The sequence below is a fragment of the Melanotaenia boesemani genome, chromosome 23 (assembly GCF_017639745.1).
Source record: "Melanotaenia boesemani isolate fMelBoe1 chromosome 23, fMelBoe1.pri, whole genome shotgun sequence".
Lineage (NCBI taxonomy): Eukaryota > Metazoa > Chordata > Actinopteri > Atheriniformes > Melanotaeniidae > Melanotaenia > Melanotaenia boesemani.
In genome coordinates, this window is record NC_055704.1 from 8002458 (window position 1) to 8020064 (window position 17607).

General features: G+C 37.1%; 1 protein-coding gene across 1 annotated transcript in view; it reads left to right on the forward strand.

Moving 5' to 3' along the window:
* Window positions 1-2701: 2701 nt before the first annotated feature.
* The window catches only part of tmem19 (transmembrane protein 19), a 28299-nt gene continuing 13393 nt past the window's right edge, over window positions 2702-17607 (forward strand). The window contains exons 1-3 of the mRNA XM_041977444.1: window positions 2702-2915; window positions 6905-7052; window positions 13494-13607. Coding sequence (XP_041833378.1) covers window positions 6923-7052; window positions 13494-13607 — 244 coding nt within the window. The 5' untranslated portion in view covers window positions 2702-2915; window positions 6905-6922. The remainder of the gene's footprint in view (window positions 2916-6904; window positions 7053-13493; window positions 13608-17607) is intronic.

The window sequence follows — 17607 nt, forward strand, 5'->3', positions numbered from 1 at the left end:
TTCTTTCTATTTGTGTTTTATCCTGATTTCTCAAAGTAAGATATCATATTTTTCCATGTAATCAATTTGCATGTTTTATGTAACATATATTTTTAAATATTTGTTGCCTAAAATACTTCTAACCAGGATTCCCTCATATTTATTACATGAATAGAAAATGCAAAATGATAATACATAATGGCACCTTGTAATTCTATCTCTACAACTGACACTGCTGTCTTAGCAGCCTTGTTCAGTCAGCAGTTATGGATACATTAGATTAATATATCAACAGTTAATGTGCATTTTTTAAAGCCTCTGCTTATGTCAAAGATCACCAGCCCTGGACCTCTTGAGCCAGTATCCAGCAGGTTTTTAGATGTTTCTCACAGCCTATTGTAAAGCTCTGCACCAGCCTGTAGATGACCCCGTAATTTGAGTCAGGTGTGTTGCAGTGGGTCAACATCTAAAACCTGCAGGACACTGGCCCAAGAGGTCCAGAGAGGATGATCCCTGTGTTAGAAGTTAGAGGTTGCATAATCATGCCAGCTTAATTGAAGAGAGAATACAGAGCAGAAACTAGAGAGATTTAAAATTATCCTTGTATGGAAACTGACAAAAGATGCTCAAGTAAAAAAAACAAAAACAAAAAAAACAACAGAGAAAGAAATAATAATAATAATAATAATAATAATAATAATAATAATAATAATTAAAGATTCAAAAGTAAATAAGTAAATTTTATTTTAAGCTCAAGTTTGCTGTTATTTTGCAGATTTTCTGAAATGAAATATGAATCAACAAAGTAATTATCCTATATTATTCAAGATTAGGGTTAAACCAAAAATTTTAAACTGAGTGAATTTATTTTTCAGCAAAATCTTTAATTGAATGAGCTGATGTCCCCCATGTGTAATATTTGGTACTTTCAGTTTAAAGTGTAACTACTACTTTTTGCGTAACTCCACCCACTGCCACACTAAATTTTAAAAATGCCTGAAACTGCAAGGGTTAGGGAGCAAGCGGCAACCTCCGGCAGTGAAATGTGAAGTCTATGCAGATGTGCAGAAAATACAGTTTACCCCTCATCCGCTAGGGGCTGGCTCATAAACAGAGCAAATCCACACAGACTCCCATGTTAAAAAGACCAACTTCACAGCAGAAATAAACATGTTTAAGGCCTGGTACAAAAATCCATTTGAAGATTAATAGGTCAAGTTTACCTTCATGACAACTGTGAGGGGGGTGGATTTTTTTATAACTCATCCATTTGGATGTTATTTAATCTTGAAATTTGGCATAATTAGGAGTGTGTCCTTTTGATTGATATCCGTGGCAAGAAGGGAGAGTGCACCACAACCGCGGTTTTTAGCTGGCTAACAGCGCGCTACCTCCGTTAACTGGTTAGCTACCATTAGCTCCGGGTTAGCTCGGTTAGCTCTTAGCCACAGGCAGCTCGGAGTTTGATGGGTGTCAATCATCCACCCCCACCTTCACAGTCCCCCTCTCAGCTCCACCTCTTTGTCCATTTTTGGAATGACAACATGCTTGACACTGCCAAGATGGCGACAGTGGGAACCGCCCAATGAGCTTCAGTTCAGCTCTTCAGGAACGATGGGTGACGTCCCGGAGGCTCTGTCCATCTTTTATAAACAGTCTGTGGGTGGAAGGTGTGGGGTGATCACGGGGTGGAGAGTGGGCATGTTGGGACACACAGGCAGAAATGATTTACAGACCTGAACCGTATCAGTCTGAGCCTTTAGAGCTGTTACGCTAGCCTGTCAGCAGCTCCAGCAGCTCTGGAAAGCTGTGGAGACTCGCAGCAGGTTGTGGCAGGTGTAGGAAGTGCTGCTCTAAGTTGCCACTGCTACAATTTGAGCTGCTGTCTCTGGTTACATGAGGATCAGCAGGTAAACAATAAAGTCTGGTGTTACTTTTACATCCTTCAAAAGCACAAATCCATCCCATTGTAGAAATATTTAATCAGAAACTCTATGAAAGAATAGAAGTCTGAAACTAGCAAATCTACACCATATACATTCACATCCCTTCACATGAGTTGGTGGGCGTGGTTTTCTATGCCTGCAAGGCGAGAACCCATCTGTTTGCATCTGGAGAGAGGGGCTGTGGGGTTTTTGAAATTACCTCGTGAATCAGTGGTTCCCAACCTATTTTCCTTGGGGACCAACCTACATGCAAATACTAAAAAAACATGGACCCCCCTTCCCCACTGTGTGCTGAACCCATGCTGGTTTTATGCTTTCAAAAGTGAGATTGTCACCATAAATAAAGTATTCTGGCTGAGTACTGTCCTCCCACAATGCCAAAGTTAAATAAACAACATTTACCTTACTTTTCTTTCTTAAAATAGGGACAATGTGTCAACATTAATTGCAATGACTCTGAATGTTTAAAGCCTTGGGGACCCCCTGTGGGGGATACCCTTTGGGGGGTGGGGGGGTGGGGGGGTTCTGGACCCCAGGTTGGGAACCACTAATGTAGATAACCTCTCTGGTTTTACATGTAGAGGGCATTATTAGCCATTTTTACCCACAAAATCCCGTTTTTAAAAAAAACTGAAAAATATGTAAATTTTTATCAACAGTAAGTGTGATTTTCATCATAATTAAGTGATACTGTGTTGTTTACAGTTTTTTTTTTTTTTTTAATCTGGATTTCCTCCAGGAATCTCTTTGCGGAAGTCGGTCCGTTAGTTAAATCCTTCCGTGTCGTATTTAAATCATTCGGTGGTCAACTCGGAGCATCTAATGACAAGCAATTCGATTGTCAAGCGCATTCCTTTGATTTTTGTTACTTCTTTTATAAGTAAGGCGTTTTAATAGTGGAAAATATATTGGTATCGATTTAAAACAGTTCTTGCTGGTTTAAATAAAGGGTGCGGTAGCGTTAAATCACGATGGCTTCAGCAGCAACTGGTGAGTTTGCTCAGTACATTACGCTACGTTAATGTTTAACTGTTTTCAGGGACTTGAGTAACACATTAAAATCTTATTTGTTGCCATTTATGATACAAACATTTTCACGTGTTTACGTTTAAAATGTCATCGACTCACGAAATGATTTAAAGTCCTCAAGTTGGTGATGACAAATGTGAAATGTGGTCAGAAATATTAGGTAAGATCTACATGGTTTGCTGTTCTTGTGAAATGTCATCGAAGGCGTCAATTTGGCATGTTTCTAGTTACTATTAACACTAGCTAACTCTGTTCATGGATATGCAGATAAAAGAAAAGCTTAAAAGAAACAAATGCAGCAAAACATGCATGTGACGTTTTTGGCTAACACACATGCAGGTTATCTGTAGTAATGTCACAGGACTCCAATGAAAGCCATGGGATATTTTCCCACATTATCTTCATGCTTAACCCAGGAAAATGAATTTTATGGATGGAAATTTTATTAATCCTGGGAGGGACTACTCTCTTCAGGACAGAAATGTTTCTGTACAGGATAAATGTCATGAGACTGAACAACTGGTTTACAGCAAACGGGGACCTAAATGTGTCTGCAAAATGCCCACTCCATGTAACAACCACACGGTCCCTGGTGGTGTTGGAAGATGAAAGTCTGTACTGTTTTCTGCATTGACCACTCAATTTATTGTCTAAGTGTTGGCCTTGTAAGCTCTATGATTTTATCAAAACTACCATTTTTAGTCTCTTAGGCTGTGTTTCACTCACAGAAACTAAGGAATTTTGGTAGGTTCATTCCACCTGCATTTACACTGCAGCAGCCAGTAATCTAAACAAAGTGCTGCAATTCCTTCTCCCTAATACAGCCTTGGTCAGAAAACAATATTAAGGATTTTGTGAGAAGAAAGTGGTGAATTAAAAAAATATTTATTTTTTGGATTGTTTTACATGGGTTGAAATGTACAGCATAAATTTAAGTATTGTGCAACTTGAAACACCAGTTGAAATATAGTGTTCTTAGGAATGTTTCTGGTTTAGTTATGTTGAGAACGGCCTGGTATAGAAATCCCTGCAACAAGTATTTTGGCCAAAATCTGACTGAAGATTAGGGATGTCAAACATACAGTCCAGGGGCCAAAACCGGCTGCCAGACGCAAGGTCAGGTAGCTTCAGCACAATTCAACGACAGGGTGATTCAAAGTGCTTTACAGAAAATAAGAAGCGTAATGTAATGTTAAAAACAAAAGAGAAAGGGAAAAAGAACAGTGGGTAAAAACAGTATTTAAACAGGATCAAGTTGAAGCTTAAAGGTCCAACAACATTGTTTTCAAAGTGTATTACCCCCAAATTCAGCTTTGGTCCTTCATTTCAGCTGTTCCAAATGTGGCTCTAGTGAGCTCTACTGAGAACAGGCTGTTTCTGTGTCTAAACCTTTAAATGTTCATGAGTGGTGCCTGTCCACACCCCTCTCTGGGAGAGGGTCCGGCTTTCGCTGACGCCCACTCTGTGATTTCAGAGGGCAGGCTCAGCTAGCTTGGAGGTCAGGTCAATGAAAGTATCCACTACTAGGGGAGTGGTTATTTCCCTTCGGGAGTTCACAAAGGGAAAGATCTCAGACTCACCCATTTGAGAACACATTCGCTAAGAAGTGGAGCAAGATAGGGAGCATTTTTGGGCCTCATACACAGGTTATGAGGACACATATGACAGTTAGAAAACCATTAGAAAGTGAATTTTGCTTAATATGGGACCTTTAAAAGAAACTAATGCAGATTTGGACTTTTGGTCTGGATTTAAATAAACTTGAGCTTTTCAGCTAATTCTAAGGCTAATGCTAAGGCTTTCTAGGAGTTTGTTCCGAACATGTGGAGCATATAGAAGCTGAATGCAGCTTCTCCATGTCTAGTTCTGATGAGAAACCAGATCCAGATGACCTGAGGGGTCTGGTTGGTGGTTCATACTGGGTCAAGAGGTCACTGATGTGTTTTGGTCCTAAACCATTCTGAACCAGAGGGTCCAGTCTGGCCCACAGTATAAATTTGGCAAATGTGAAAATGACATAGAAGATATTAATTGCATTTGTTTAAAATAAATGTAGCTGTAATTCCTAATTTGTTCATATGAGGTTTAATTTATGTGTAACTCTAAAACATTTCCAAGGCAGATAACTTGTTCTAGGCCTGGGCAATATGGCCTAAAAATAAAATCTACGATCTTTTATAACCAAATCCGATTTCTGATTTTAATTGATTTTTATTTCTTTTCTCATACAAAACATAAATAAAGTTATTAAAAAACATTTATTTATGTATATAAATGAATGCCCTCAAAACTGAAGCATATAATGTCATAACTCTTCGGCCATATAAACTACTTCATATCTTACATAGAAATATGCAACACAACTGCATCCGTGATCTCTTTCCATTTGGATCCTTATCGTACAGGATCCACTGCAGAAATAATTCCCCTGATGAAGGTTGTCTCTTAACTAGAGTTTGTGAGTTAAGTTGACTTCTGCATCTCGTAGAGAGCAGCATTTCTCACTGCAGTTATACACACAGCTAAATCCCAGGCGTGAGTGAAGGGTCACTTCACTGAAAACCTGTCAGACAAACACCGCTCTGGTGTGGAGGGAGGGCGAAGTCTGCTGCTAACTAACTATGGAAAAAAATCCTGATTTTCATCTAAATAAATCGCCAAAAATGGAAAATTTGATTCATCGATTTTATCGATTAATCACCCAGCTCTAAGATGTTCATTACTTTATATTTTTGTACCTTAATAGGTCTGACTTCAGTTTGTATTATGAGATTAGTTCTTGGGGTAGGATTACTCCGCAGATGTGGAAATCTACAGTTATGTACATTTGAAATTACTTCTGTATCCTGAAAATGTGAAATACTGTATTTTTTTAGGATCCAGATAACTGTGATTAAATGTTTTGTAGATCCATTGTGATCTATAAGCTGTAATGTTTTTGGAAAACAGTCTATTGTGATTTGGGAGCAATTTCCTATTCAAAATCACTATTTTTTGCCCAGTTACATGGGTTTGATTGGATGATAATAAGTGTCAGTCAGTTTGTGTCTCAGATCCTTCTCTCCATATCGTGGATGGGGTCAGATGGATGTAAACATGGTGATATAAGTGTAATTCTACTGGATGGCACAATTAATAATAGGGGTTAATCATGTAAATCGGTTGGCTGAATCGGGAGTTCAGAGCTGTACCCGACAGAGAAAGTATATACTGTATTTCTGTGTTTATATGCACGCTAGTATTATGCATGGTTGCATGTGTTTTACTGTGTTTTTGACCACTTTTTAGCTGCTTTAGAATAAAAAGGTGCTGGAGATGGTTTTAAAGACAGTGGGACAGAGTTATGTGTCCCAGATTCCCCATCGGATGACGAGAACCTTAATCAGTGCCAAAATGCACCAAACTGAAATACACCTCGCCATCTCTTCTCTAAATCCTCTGTAACTTTGTTGTGTTTCAGTTCAGGCCCATGCAACTTTGCACAGAAAATGTCCATGTGTTGTCGTGGTTTTCTGGAGGTTTTTGTCGATGAAAGCAAAATTTCAAAGCGTTATGCAAAAAATATTTAGCTTAGAAAAACATTCTTTACGTTTTCCTATGTTTGATTGTTGATTACTTTAATACAGTGGCATCTGCTTTATTAGCTTTATTTTGATAACAAGATGGTTTACATAGTTTAGCAATCGAATCAATAATGTATGTCATTTTCAAGTAGAAACCCCAAAAGACCTTTGAGGCAAAATTAAGTGTAGTGCTTGTTTGATTTAGTTCATGTTTATTTTTTTGTTTTATTCTTAGTAACGCTACATTTAAAGTAGTCTGGATTGCTTGCAGCATCAGCAAGGGATCGTAATAAAATCTTAATCTTAAAATCATGATCTGTCATGGTGGTTGTCAGAAATGTGAGACGGATTCCTCTGATCTAACGCTATCTTTCTGTCCTCCTGCAGCTTGGCCTGTTTTCCATCATGGACTCTGAGAAGGAGATCCTGATGAAGGAGTACATCAAGATGATGACTGATATGATCGTGCTGTGTGCCACTTTGGCACTGTCTCTCTTCTTCTGGCTCCTCTCCCTCACCATGAGCACCATCTCTGGTAAGCTGCCTGCAAGACTTCGTGTCACATATCCCATAGTTTGTCACTCTTTGTTTGCGCTCCAGCGGCTCCTCTGCGGATATATGGCTGCCTGCGTCTAATACGTTTAGACAAAACCATTAAATCATATGCCCTTCTATGAATAGTGTACTGTTTTCATGCTCATTTGTGGTTATTAGAACTTAGAACTTTTCACAGAATAAAGAAACATCCTCAAAAAAATTTGTCATGGTTTAGTTTTCCATCGTGGTTGTACTTCATCACAAAGCTGCACTCTGTCAACTTTCTGACACGGTCACCTGTTTTAAAGTCCGCTTAACATTTTACAGTCAATTCCACAAAAGCACATTGATAATGTGAAAAGTAAAAAAGAAATAAAAAAGAAGTTCATACCCGGTAGTAAAGGAGCCAGATGAGGTGGCTCGGTCATCTGGTTAGGATGCCTCATGGATGCCTCCCTGGTGAGGTGTTCCGGGCACATCCCCCTGGGAGGAGACCGGGGACTACATCTCCCGGAGAGACTACATCTCCCGGCTGGCCTGGGAACACCTCGGGATCCCCCTGGATGAGCTGGTGAATGTGGCCGGGTAGAGGGAAGTCTGGGCTTCCCTGCTTAGGCAGCTGCCCCCGCGACCCAACTCCTGACAAGTGGTAGAAAATAGATGGATGGAATATGGAAATCAAAACAACACCTGTGGTCTGATTGATCCTACCCTGGTGGCCAGGTTTGAGAAACCTCTGGATCTGAGCCCTGGCTTGTTTCCTGGTCTTAGCTCTGCTGATTTGTGGTGAAATGAACAATATATAATTATATTTTATGATTTATTGTTCTTAATAGAGATGATGACAGATGGCATGTTGACGTGGATGTTGATGATTGTGATAATGATGACTTCTATTATTATTAGTATTAGTATTTTTATTTGTAATATTAAAAGTTTGTTTCACACCTCCCCAAATAAAGTGGACTTTCCAAGCAAATAAACTGGGATTCGAATCAAAAGTGCTGGTGTGAATGCGCCTTTAGTCTCATCTGATCATCATCTTCCACATGTTTAGAGAATCTACATTGCCTTTTTGGTGAACTCCAAACATGCTTTTTTGTTTTAGTTCAGAGTAAATGGCCACTTTTCCACAAACCCCAGCTTTATGCTTCCTGTGGCGTAAATTAGTATAATAATAATAATAATAATAATAATAATTATTATTATTATTATTATTATTATTATTATTATTATTATTATTATTATTATTATATAAAAAAAGTTTCATGTTTGTGACGCTGTCATAAACTGTTGATCTCACCCATGTTGATGGGAGACCGTCTGTCATGGATCTTTGAAGCATGGAGTTAAACCTTCCTGTAACGTAATGTAAAAACACGTTTTTGCTTCCTTACTGATGCCCGTCCCCCAGCTTTGGTTCTCTGCCTTGTTTTGGGAAGTTAGTTTTTCCACTTTCTAGTAATTGCTTTAACCGTTTTAACAACTGACCCAGGAAATAGTGAGCAGATTTTTTTTTTTCGTCTGTCTCTATGAGGCCCTTAATCAAAATCAAAAAATACCTATTTGCATATATGTACTGTTTATTACCTTGCAATATGTCAGAAATATTATAATGTAAAAAGTATCTAGAGGACAAGTGTCAGATTTTATTTAACAGGGTTTTGAGCAAAGTTCTTTTCCATAAAGTGATGCAATAGGTCTCAGAAATGAAACGCTAACCACCCACACCTTATCCACGTTATCCCACACCTGGAATGCGATCCTACTCGAGGTGCCAGAGAACAGGGTAGACCACGCCCCCTGCTGTCTGGTAACCGCAATAACCAGCTGATTTAACAGCTGATAAGACGTCGCAGTACCATCACGTGACCCTTCAGAGGAAGACTACAGGTGTAGTCAAAACATGTCAAGGTAACAAAAAACTTTTTCTCATCTGTCTGATAAAAAGAAAATGGAGACTTAATAATCGAAGACAGAACGAATCTGATCGGAAGAGGCAGAGTTGTTTGTTATATGTAATCTGTACTTTTTTTTTTTTCCTGAATTTTGCCCCCGACCTCTTCCATTTTTGTTTTCCTTTCTTTTTGTTTTAATATGTTTATTGAGGCAAGTGAAAAAATATATCTGACAAAATACTGTAATGGCCTGCAGCTATTTATTTTGTTGTCATTCATAAGCTTGCACGTTCATTGTTTTATGATCTCAGATTTTCTCATGATAACAAGTTAATGTATATTAAAATTTAAACAGGCCTGTTTTGGTTTTTGTTTAGTTTTTTTTAAGACGGATGAACAGTATTCTTTGTAAAACTAAAACTTTGCTTTTAAGAAATAAAAGGATGATTATAGAAAGCTTGAAAATGAGCGTCACACCTGATTATAGCTGTCATTGCTGTTAATAGCTGAACACTAAGAGGAGGCATAAATGTGCAGCTTTGTTTGCTGTTCAGTCATTTGAGCTGATGATATCTTCATATTTGCCAAAGATGAGAGATCAAGCAACACTGGTTTGCTTCAACCAGCAACGTTTCAGATGACTGCTGACGACATCCAGACTCTGTTTGTTTGTCATTTGACATTTGCAGTGTACACCAGTTCTGTGCATGCTGTAATGGCTGTCCTGATGTCTAATAACCATGGTGATTAATTCTGTTACGACAAAACCAGCTTTTGAAACCTCTTGATCTTGAGATGGGGGCAGTAAATAATGATTTCAAGCATTAATCTGGTATCTGTGTAACTTGAACAGTAATCTGTAATCTGACAGTGAGTTTGACTTTCACCTGCTTAGAAAATCATGCATTAATCTCCTGTGTCTCCTTATCTCCTGTGTTTTTAATGATTAACTGGAAATTTTAGCAGTAAAATAGCTGCTGTACAACAGAGTGCACAAAGAAGACAGGCAAAGAAAATGTTTCCTTAAGTTAAAAAGCCTTATTTTATTTTTTTTAGATCTGACAAAAATGGAATCTATTCACCTGGGAAAAAATAGTTTTCTTTACCTTTGAATGAACAATATAGACATTTAGTGGACTTAAAGACTGCTTTTTTTTTGTTGTTGTTTTTTTTTGCTCATAAGAGGGTTTTCCTGAATTTAAAAAAAAAAAAAAACTTTTTGTGTAGTTTTACACAAACGTTACTGCTCTGGTCGTCACTGTTTTTGCGGCATCCTCCCCCCTCCCTCTCCAGCTGATCGGCTTTTCTCTATTGTTGTATGTGTATATCGTTCATCTGAAAAGGAAGAAACTAGCTGTTCAGGGTTTACACTGGCACATATTTACCCAAAAGTATAATTTTTTGGACATGCTAGCATAAGTAGGGAACATTTATCTGTCCCATGTCAATCAGATCCATGACACGTGTCACGTGAAGCTAAATAATGAAAACTTGATAATAGAATCCTATTTCAGTTAGACATTGTTTGCCTTTATTTCATATAACTTTTCTGTTTAATGGGGTTTGCTAGTGAAACGGCTGTGTGAGACAGCCATGCACACATCTATGAAGATAGATCAGGTTGATTGATGCTGTGCAGATGCTGGAGACAGCTCTGATCATTTATGGGTCATGAATGTGATGAGGGAAATTATGAACAGGTTCTGAGATATAAATCACTAACAAAGTAGGAGACGGGTGGTAAAAAGGATTTATACGAGATGCCTCCCTTGGTAGAGCTAATCTGTACGACACAATGTGGCACACAGACCATTGTTTTACATGTCTTGATGCTGGACAGGACAGGGTTTGAAAAGAAAGGATTTATACTTCAGCTATGCAGAAAAGCTTTGATGAGGGGACAGACAGCAGGAGGCAAAATTAGATTTTCTTGATTTTATGTTGTATTGAACTGATCGTTACAACTCAAGTGGTCATTTAAAGTGAAGGTCTGTTAACATTTGTAAGCATTGGCTCTTTCTGTTGATACAATACAATAAAAACGGGCACATTCCAGGCATTGGTGATAAATCATGATAAATTTGTAAGCTCTGATTAAAAATTTTATTAATTTGACAACCCTAATTTATACATGTTTGTTTGTTTGTGATTATACTATCTTGGATCTTTTATTTGAATGATTCTAGATAAACGTTCCCGAGAAGTTTTCTGAGTTCAGAGTCCACATGGCGATAATTGGTCTCAAAATTATCACAAATGTGTGTGATTACTGTGTAAAATGTTCCAGGTTTTACCACGCAAAACAATTTTAACTTCAGTTTTGTTAACCTCTTGTTGACTACAGCTCCCTGTATGTGAGGCAGCATTTAATATGTGCAGAAAAGAAGATTGTTGCTCATGACATGCAGCATACCAAAATGATAGGGAGAAACTCAGCTAAACTCTCTACCAAGCATTAATATCCAAATGAAATAGGATTCAGACTCCAGTGAATTACGCAGGAATGTAGGAATAACCTTATAACAGCACTGTCAAGTAAATGTTCTGTACTTATATTACGCTTTTATCCAAAGCGCTTTACATGTACGTAACATTCACCCATTCACACACACATTCACACACTGATGGCAGAAGCTGCCATGCAAGGCGCTCAACCACGACCCATCAGGAGCAATTAGGGGTTTGGTGTCTTGCTCAGGGACACCTCCACATGTGCTCTCCGGGCCGGGATCGAACCAGCAACCCTTGGGCTACAGGATGACCACTCTACCACTGAGCCACGCCGCCCCTAGTAGACTTTATTTATAAAGGACATCTAAAAAAAACCAGGATTGCCAGAATGCTTTACAACATAAAACATATAAAATACACACAGGGCTGTGATAATACCAGAGTAACGGCTAAAAGTACAGCAACAGAACATAAAAATCACACACAAACACACACCCAGCTATTAAAACCAATCTGGAACTAAAGTGTGTTTTAAGACTGCTTTTAAAAGTGTCCACCCTCAAATGGGAGGAAAGGCTGTTCCATAGTTTAGGAGCTAGAAAAGCAAAGAAAGGACTGCCCCTAAGGTTCAGCCTGAATCTTTGTACTACTAAGAGTCCCTGGTCAGAAGTAGTGATGGTGTAATGAAGCCTCGTTTATGTGTTGAGTCTTTGTAGCCAATTGCATCGCTTAACGTGTCTTTACACGAGGACCCTTTTAACAGTAGTACTGACATCTGCTGGTCATTTGACGTCCAGCAGTCCAGATATGTAAACATAATGATGCAACTGTATTGTAAATTCATTCATCCATCCAGCCATCCATCCAATAAAGTTATATTTTATTGGAATACATCATATCAAAATATTCCCAAACTGCTGATGTCTTTCGTCTCTTGCTTTTGTCAGTATCGCATGTGTTGTATTACCTCACTGTCACCTCAAATTACACAGAGCATTTCTTGCAGTTTCTGCGGCTTTCAGCATCCCGAATCGCACAACGAGACACTTGCGTGAATTAGGAAAAACAGGGCCTCATTTGTCTTTGGTCATGTGATATTCAGGAAACTACTGCAGGCTTCGCCGCAGGCTTCATTTGGACACTCCCCCTTTACTCGACGCAGGCTTTGGGGCCTTTGTGTCAGACATAACATCACTAGTCAGAAGACCTCGGAGATCTCTGTGGGTTATAAAGTCCAGTCAAGCACTGTCCACTTCAGGCAAACCACACGAACAATGTGTCATATGAAAGCAGAGCCTCTACTGAATATAAAGATGTCTGTCTCGTCAAGGCAAAGAGTAACAAAGAAAAAAAAATTTACTTTTGTTTTGTGGTGAAAAGTTTTATTCCAGCTCTAAAAAACTTTGCTAATGTGTTCTCCTATGACTATCTATGTTTGAAATGAATCAAATGAGGAATGAGGGTCCAGCTGGTTTCCATGGAGATGGAGGGAGTGAGGGGGGGATTATAGTGAAATATTCTCTCTTCCTATCATAGACTATCTTGGGCTTTAATTCTTTCTTGATGCTCATGGTGTTTCTAAGGTGGATTTGGGGGCCATCCCTCCATTTTCCTCACACTGACCAACGATTGAGGTTTTTGAGGATTGTTAATCAAAAATCAACCTATGGATTCCTTAAATATTTACTTACATAATCCCACTATTAAAACATTTATTTTGCTTTCTAAATTTAGAGTTCCCCATCAGACATTACCTAACTTATTCCTAGATGAACTAAGCTACTATCCGCTGGTTTTCACTGAAATTCACTGTTTTTTTTTTAGGAAAAAATAACATTTACTTTTTTTTTTTTTTTACTGTTTACTCTGACACAGTAGCACATAATCTTGATCTTATTTTAACCCTTAGAAAAAACTTACTGAGCAGACATAATTTTAAATGTTTTGGTAAAATCGTTTTATATCTGGTCAAATTTTATGGTGTTTTTGTGTGGACTGGAACAATTTTGAGACCAATTACTACCTATACAAATACTGTGTATTTATTTATATTAACAATAAAAATTTTGTGGTTGTGTGCGTGTTTACAGGTAATTTACAGCCTGTGTCGCCATGGCGATGGTTGTTCTCCATATTGATTCCCCTTACGCTGACGTTGCGAGCGCTGAGGAGACGCAGTCTGGACCGATCAGGAGCACTAGGGGGTAAGTGTGTCTGCTCTGTTTAACCAGCCGCTGTGTAACAACTCTGGTGCTCCTCTCAGTTCTGTTTCAGTTCATCATTTTGGTTTTTGTTCATCATCTTCATTTAAAAGTTCCTCTTAAATAACTGATGATCAAGGTGGATTTCACACCATCATGATTAATTAATTACAATTAATTAAATAAAAAAAAATACACACATCAAAAAAAATGAATACATTTAATTGCAGTTTGAATTCTAAACAATGTGGAACATTTGTCAGTGCACGGTTTCCAGTACACCGATTAGACTGTTGCGCACATCAGAGCTCGGCTAACAACTTAGCAACTTTAAAGCTATATTTATTTATTTATAAACTTTCTGATGGTTTTCTAGCCTTACATTTAGAATTTTTTTCATTAGGTATCCAGAAACAAAGTTATGAGTGTTATATTAAAAATAGTAATTTGGCATCAACTCTGCAATTTTGGACTGAAGCGATGGAGGAAATCTTTCAGTAGTTTTTTTTATTATTTTTTATACCATTTATTTAGTTCAATAAATAATAAGGACATATAATGAACAATATAGAAACTAATCACAGTAAGAGAGAATTACATTGGTGAAATGGTATAAAAAGACAAGACAGAATGCAACAAGAAGGGCAAAAAGTTAAAAGAAAAAAAAAGAAAAAAAAAAGGGCATAAATAAATAAAAAGAGAACATAAACAGGGGTGACCAATACCAAGATAAAGATACAGAAAAAGACTACATAATACACATTACAGATCAGGGCGTACATAAGTTAAATGTGATACAAGAAGCAACAGCCCTTCTCGCCTTATCGTTGTTAACTGTTGTCAAAGATTTAACATAAGACATGAACATTCTGTGAAACAATAAGAAAAGAGTTTTACGCTGTGAGAAATTACACTTATGCAGAAAGAATTTAGCCATAATTATCAGTAGATTAATCACATAAGCTTTTTTTTTTACAAAATTTTTATCATACTTAAAGAAACCAAAAACCACATGTTCAAAGGACAAAGAAAAATCAATAAGCAAGTTATGATTAATAAACAATATCAAACCAAAATTTTTTACTGTATTCACAATGCCAAAATAAATGAGGGACAGTTTCAGGGTGAGTATGACAAAAAGAGCAGTTAATATCAGCATCGTCAATGAATTTCTTGATGAAATGTTTGACAGGATAAAATTTGTGCAAAATTTTGAAAGAGACTTTTTTAATGTTGTTATTTAAAATATAATTATTTGTCAACATCCAAACTTGGGCCCACGGAATATCCTTGACAAAATTATTCCAGTTTGTAACAATATTAGGTTTGGCAACAGTATCAGACAAAAAACAAGATACGGAAGCCTTGTTACATTTTTTAAGGCCTGAGGAAAAACAAATTTTCCCACAGAAGGTTTTAGAGGGATGAATCAAAACAGGATCGGCCTGAAGTGGTACATTTCTAAAGAGCAAGACTGACAGCTTTAATGACCATAGCAAATTCTTTATCAGAGATTTGAATATTGAAACGAGAAATAAAATCAGCAAAACTCATAAGTTGGCTGTTAGGAGACATCAATTGCATAACTGAGAAAATACCTTTATCAAACCACTGTTTTAAAAAAAAAAAAACTTTTATTTTTAAGTAGAATGTCCCTATTATTCCATTTATTAATTTTGTAATTACACATTAGAATGAAAAGGCAATCCTCCAATTTTATCAAAAACAAATTTAGGAATGAAATTCCACATGGAAGAGCCATTCATTAAACTTTGTTTTAGCCACTTGACTTTAAACACATAGTTTAAGGTAGAGAAGTCCAAAAAATTAAGGCCACCGTTTTCACAGGAATTGGCTACAACTGATTTTCTAATGTATTGCAGATGGTTTTTCCATAGAAAGTTGTATAATAATTGATCAATTTTTGGTGGTTTTATTGTCCAAGGATGCAGCATAAATAAGTCTAGAAATACCTTCAGCTTTGGACAAGAGAACACGACCGTTTAAGGACAGGCCCCTTTGTAACCAAAGATTGAATTTGCTCTCTGCTTTCTTAATCAGAGGTGCAAAGTTAAGATTGACTCTGTCCTTTTGGAGTTTAGCAATAGTAACACCTAAATAATTTAACTGATCTTTGACCATAATATTATTAATAGAGGTTATAGCACAAGTCTTTAAGGGGAACAGAACACACTTATTAAGGTTTAAACAAAGACCGGAGGCTTTGGAAAAAGCCGAATGACTGCTGCACCTGGGTAGCATCTTTCAAGAATAAACAAGTGTCGTCCGCCAATTGGCTCAATAGTAAAATCCTTTCAGCAACGGAAATTCCTTCAATATTGCTCGATTTCAGGAAATGACAAAAGACCTGCCCCACAATAAGAAAAAGGTACACAGAGACAGGGCATCCTTGCTGAATACCTCTCTCTAACTGGAACCTAGGAGTTGCACCGGTACTTAATTTAACACAACTGTTACCATTAGCATAAAGGGTTGACATAGCGGAACAAAAAAACCTCCCAAACCCTAGTTTTTCTAGACTAAAAGAAAATAAAGGGATGCTCAACAGAATCAAAAGCCTTATAGAAGTCTAGGAAGAGGATGAAACTATCTTCATCAATAATAGAATGAATAGAATAGAATGCCTTTTATTGTCATTATACACATATACAATGAGATTAAGCCATCCCCAATGTCAGTGCAAAGAGAGCAGTATAGAAGATAAATAAATAAATAAAAGATCTAAGGTATAAAATATTTACAGAAATAAACAGATGTGCACACTCGAGTTATTTGCAGATATAAGTATGAATTGTATATACCTGTATACTATACATGTGTATAGTGTTCGAGCTGAATAAGATCGGAATAATCAATCAGATCAAGTATTAGTCTTATGTTATTGAAGATGTGTCTATTATTCATGAAACCAGATTGATTTTCATCTATAATACTATCCAATATCAACTTAAATCTCTGAGCAAAAACAGTAGCAAACAACTTATAGTCATTATTAAGGTTATTGGTATCCAATTTTCAATATTAGTAGTTTCTTTGTTTGGTTTAGGGATCAAACTGATGACACCCTGAGTCATGGTAACAGGGAGTGTGGCATTACTGAGACTTTCAGAAGAAAAGGCGTAGGAGTATCAGAGAATAATTTATAAAATTCTGCGGTGATGCCATCGCTGCCCGGTGACTTGTTGTTTTTTAGCCGTTTTATAGCCTCAGCAATCTCTTTTTCAGTAATAGGAGAATCACAGAATAATTTTTCTTCCTGACTAATCGATTTCATGTTTCCCAGGCGCTGTGAAAAATTTAAGAGGCAGTCATTGTTAAACTCAGTTTTATACTAAGAGGAGAAGTACTCAAAACAGAATTTCGAGATATCCTCCTTGTTATCAGTAACCTCATTATTAATCAATAATTGTTGTCATCTCTCCAACTTAAAAAAATAAGATGACATTTGTTCACCGTGCTCGAGCCATTTTTGTCTCGATCTTATAAATGCCCCTCTCTGCTTTGTATTTATAAAGTTCATCCAGTTTTTCCTGTAATTCTGAAAGATTTAATTTCTCCTCATCATTTAAGTCTACTGCATTTTTATTAGAAAGACTTGTAATTTCCCTGACAATCTTTTCTTGATCAAGTGACCTAGATTTAGCCAATAAACTACCATAATTCCTTAAATATTTACCCATCTCGTATTTTAAAAATTCCCAATTAGATCCAAAAGAATTTTCTTTTTTTGCTTTTTCCCAATAAAAAGAAATGAGCCGCGTTAATTTTTCTTTTACACAATTGTGGCTCAGAAGGGAGCTATTCATTTTCCAAAATGAGAAACATTTGGAGAGGGTTTCACCTGGCAAAAGGTTAAAATTCAGTACTAGTGCTTTATGATCAGTTAAGGGCGTTGGTAAGATCTGAATAACGACACTGTTTTTGTCAAGTGAACAGGGAACAAGCCAATAATCTAAGCGTGAACGTCTATAAAGGTCTTTAT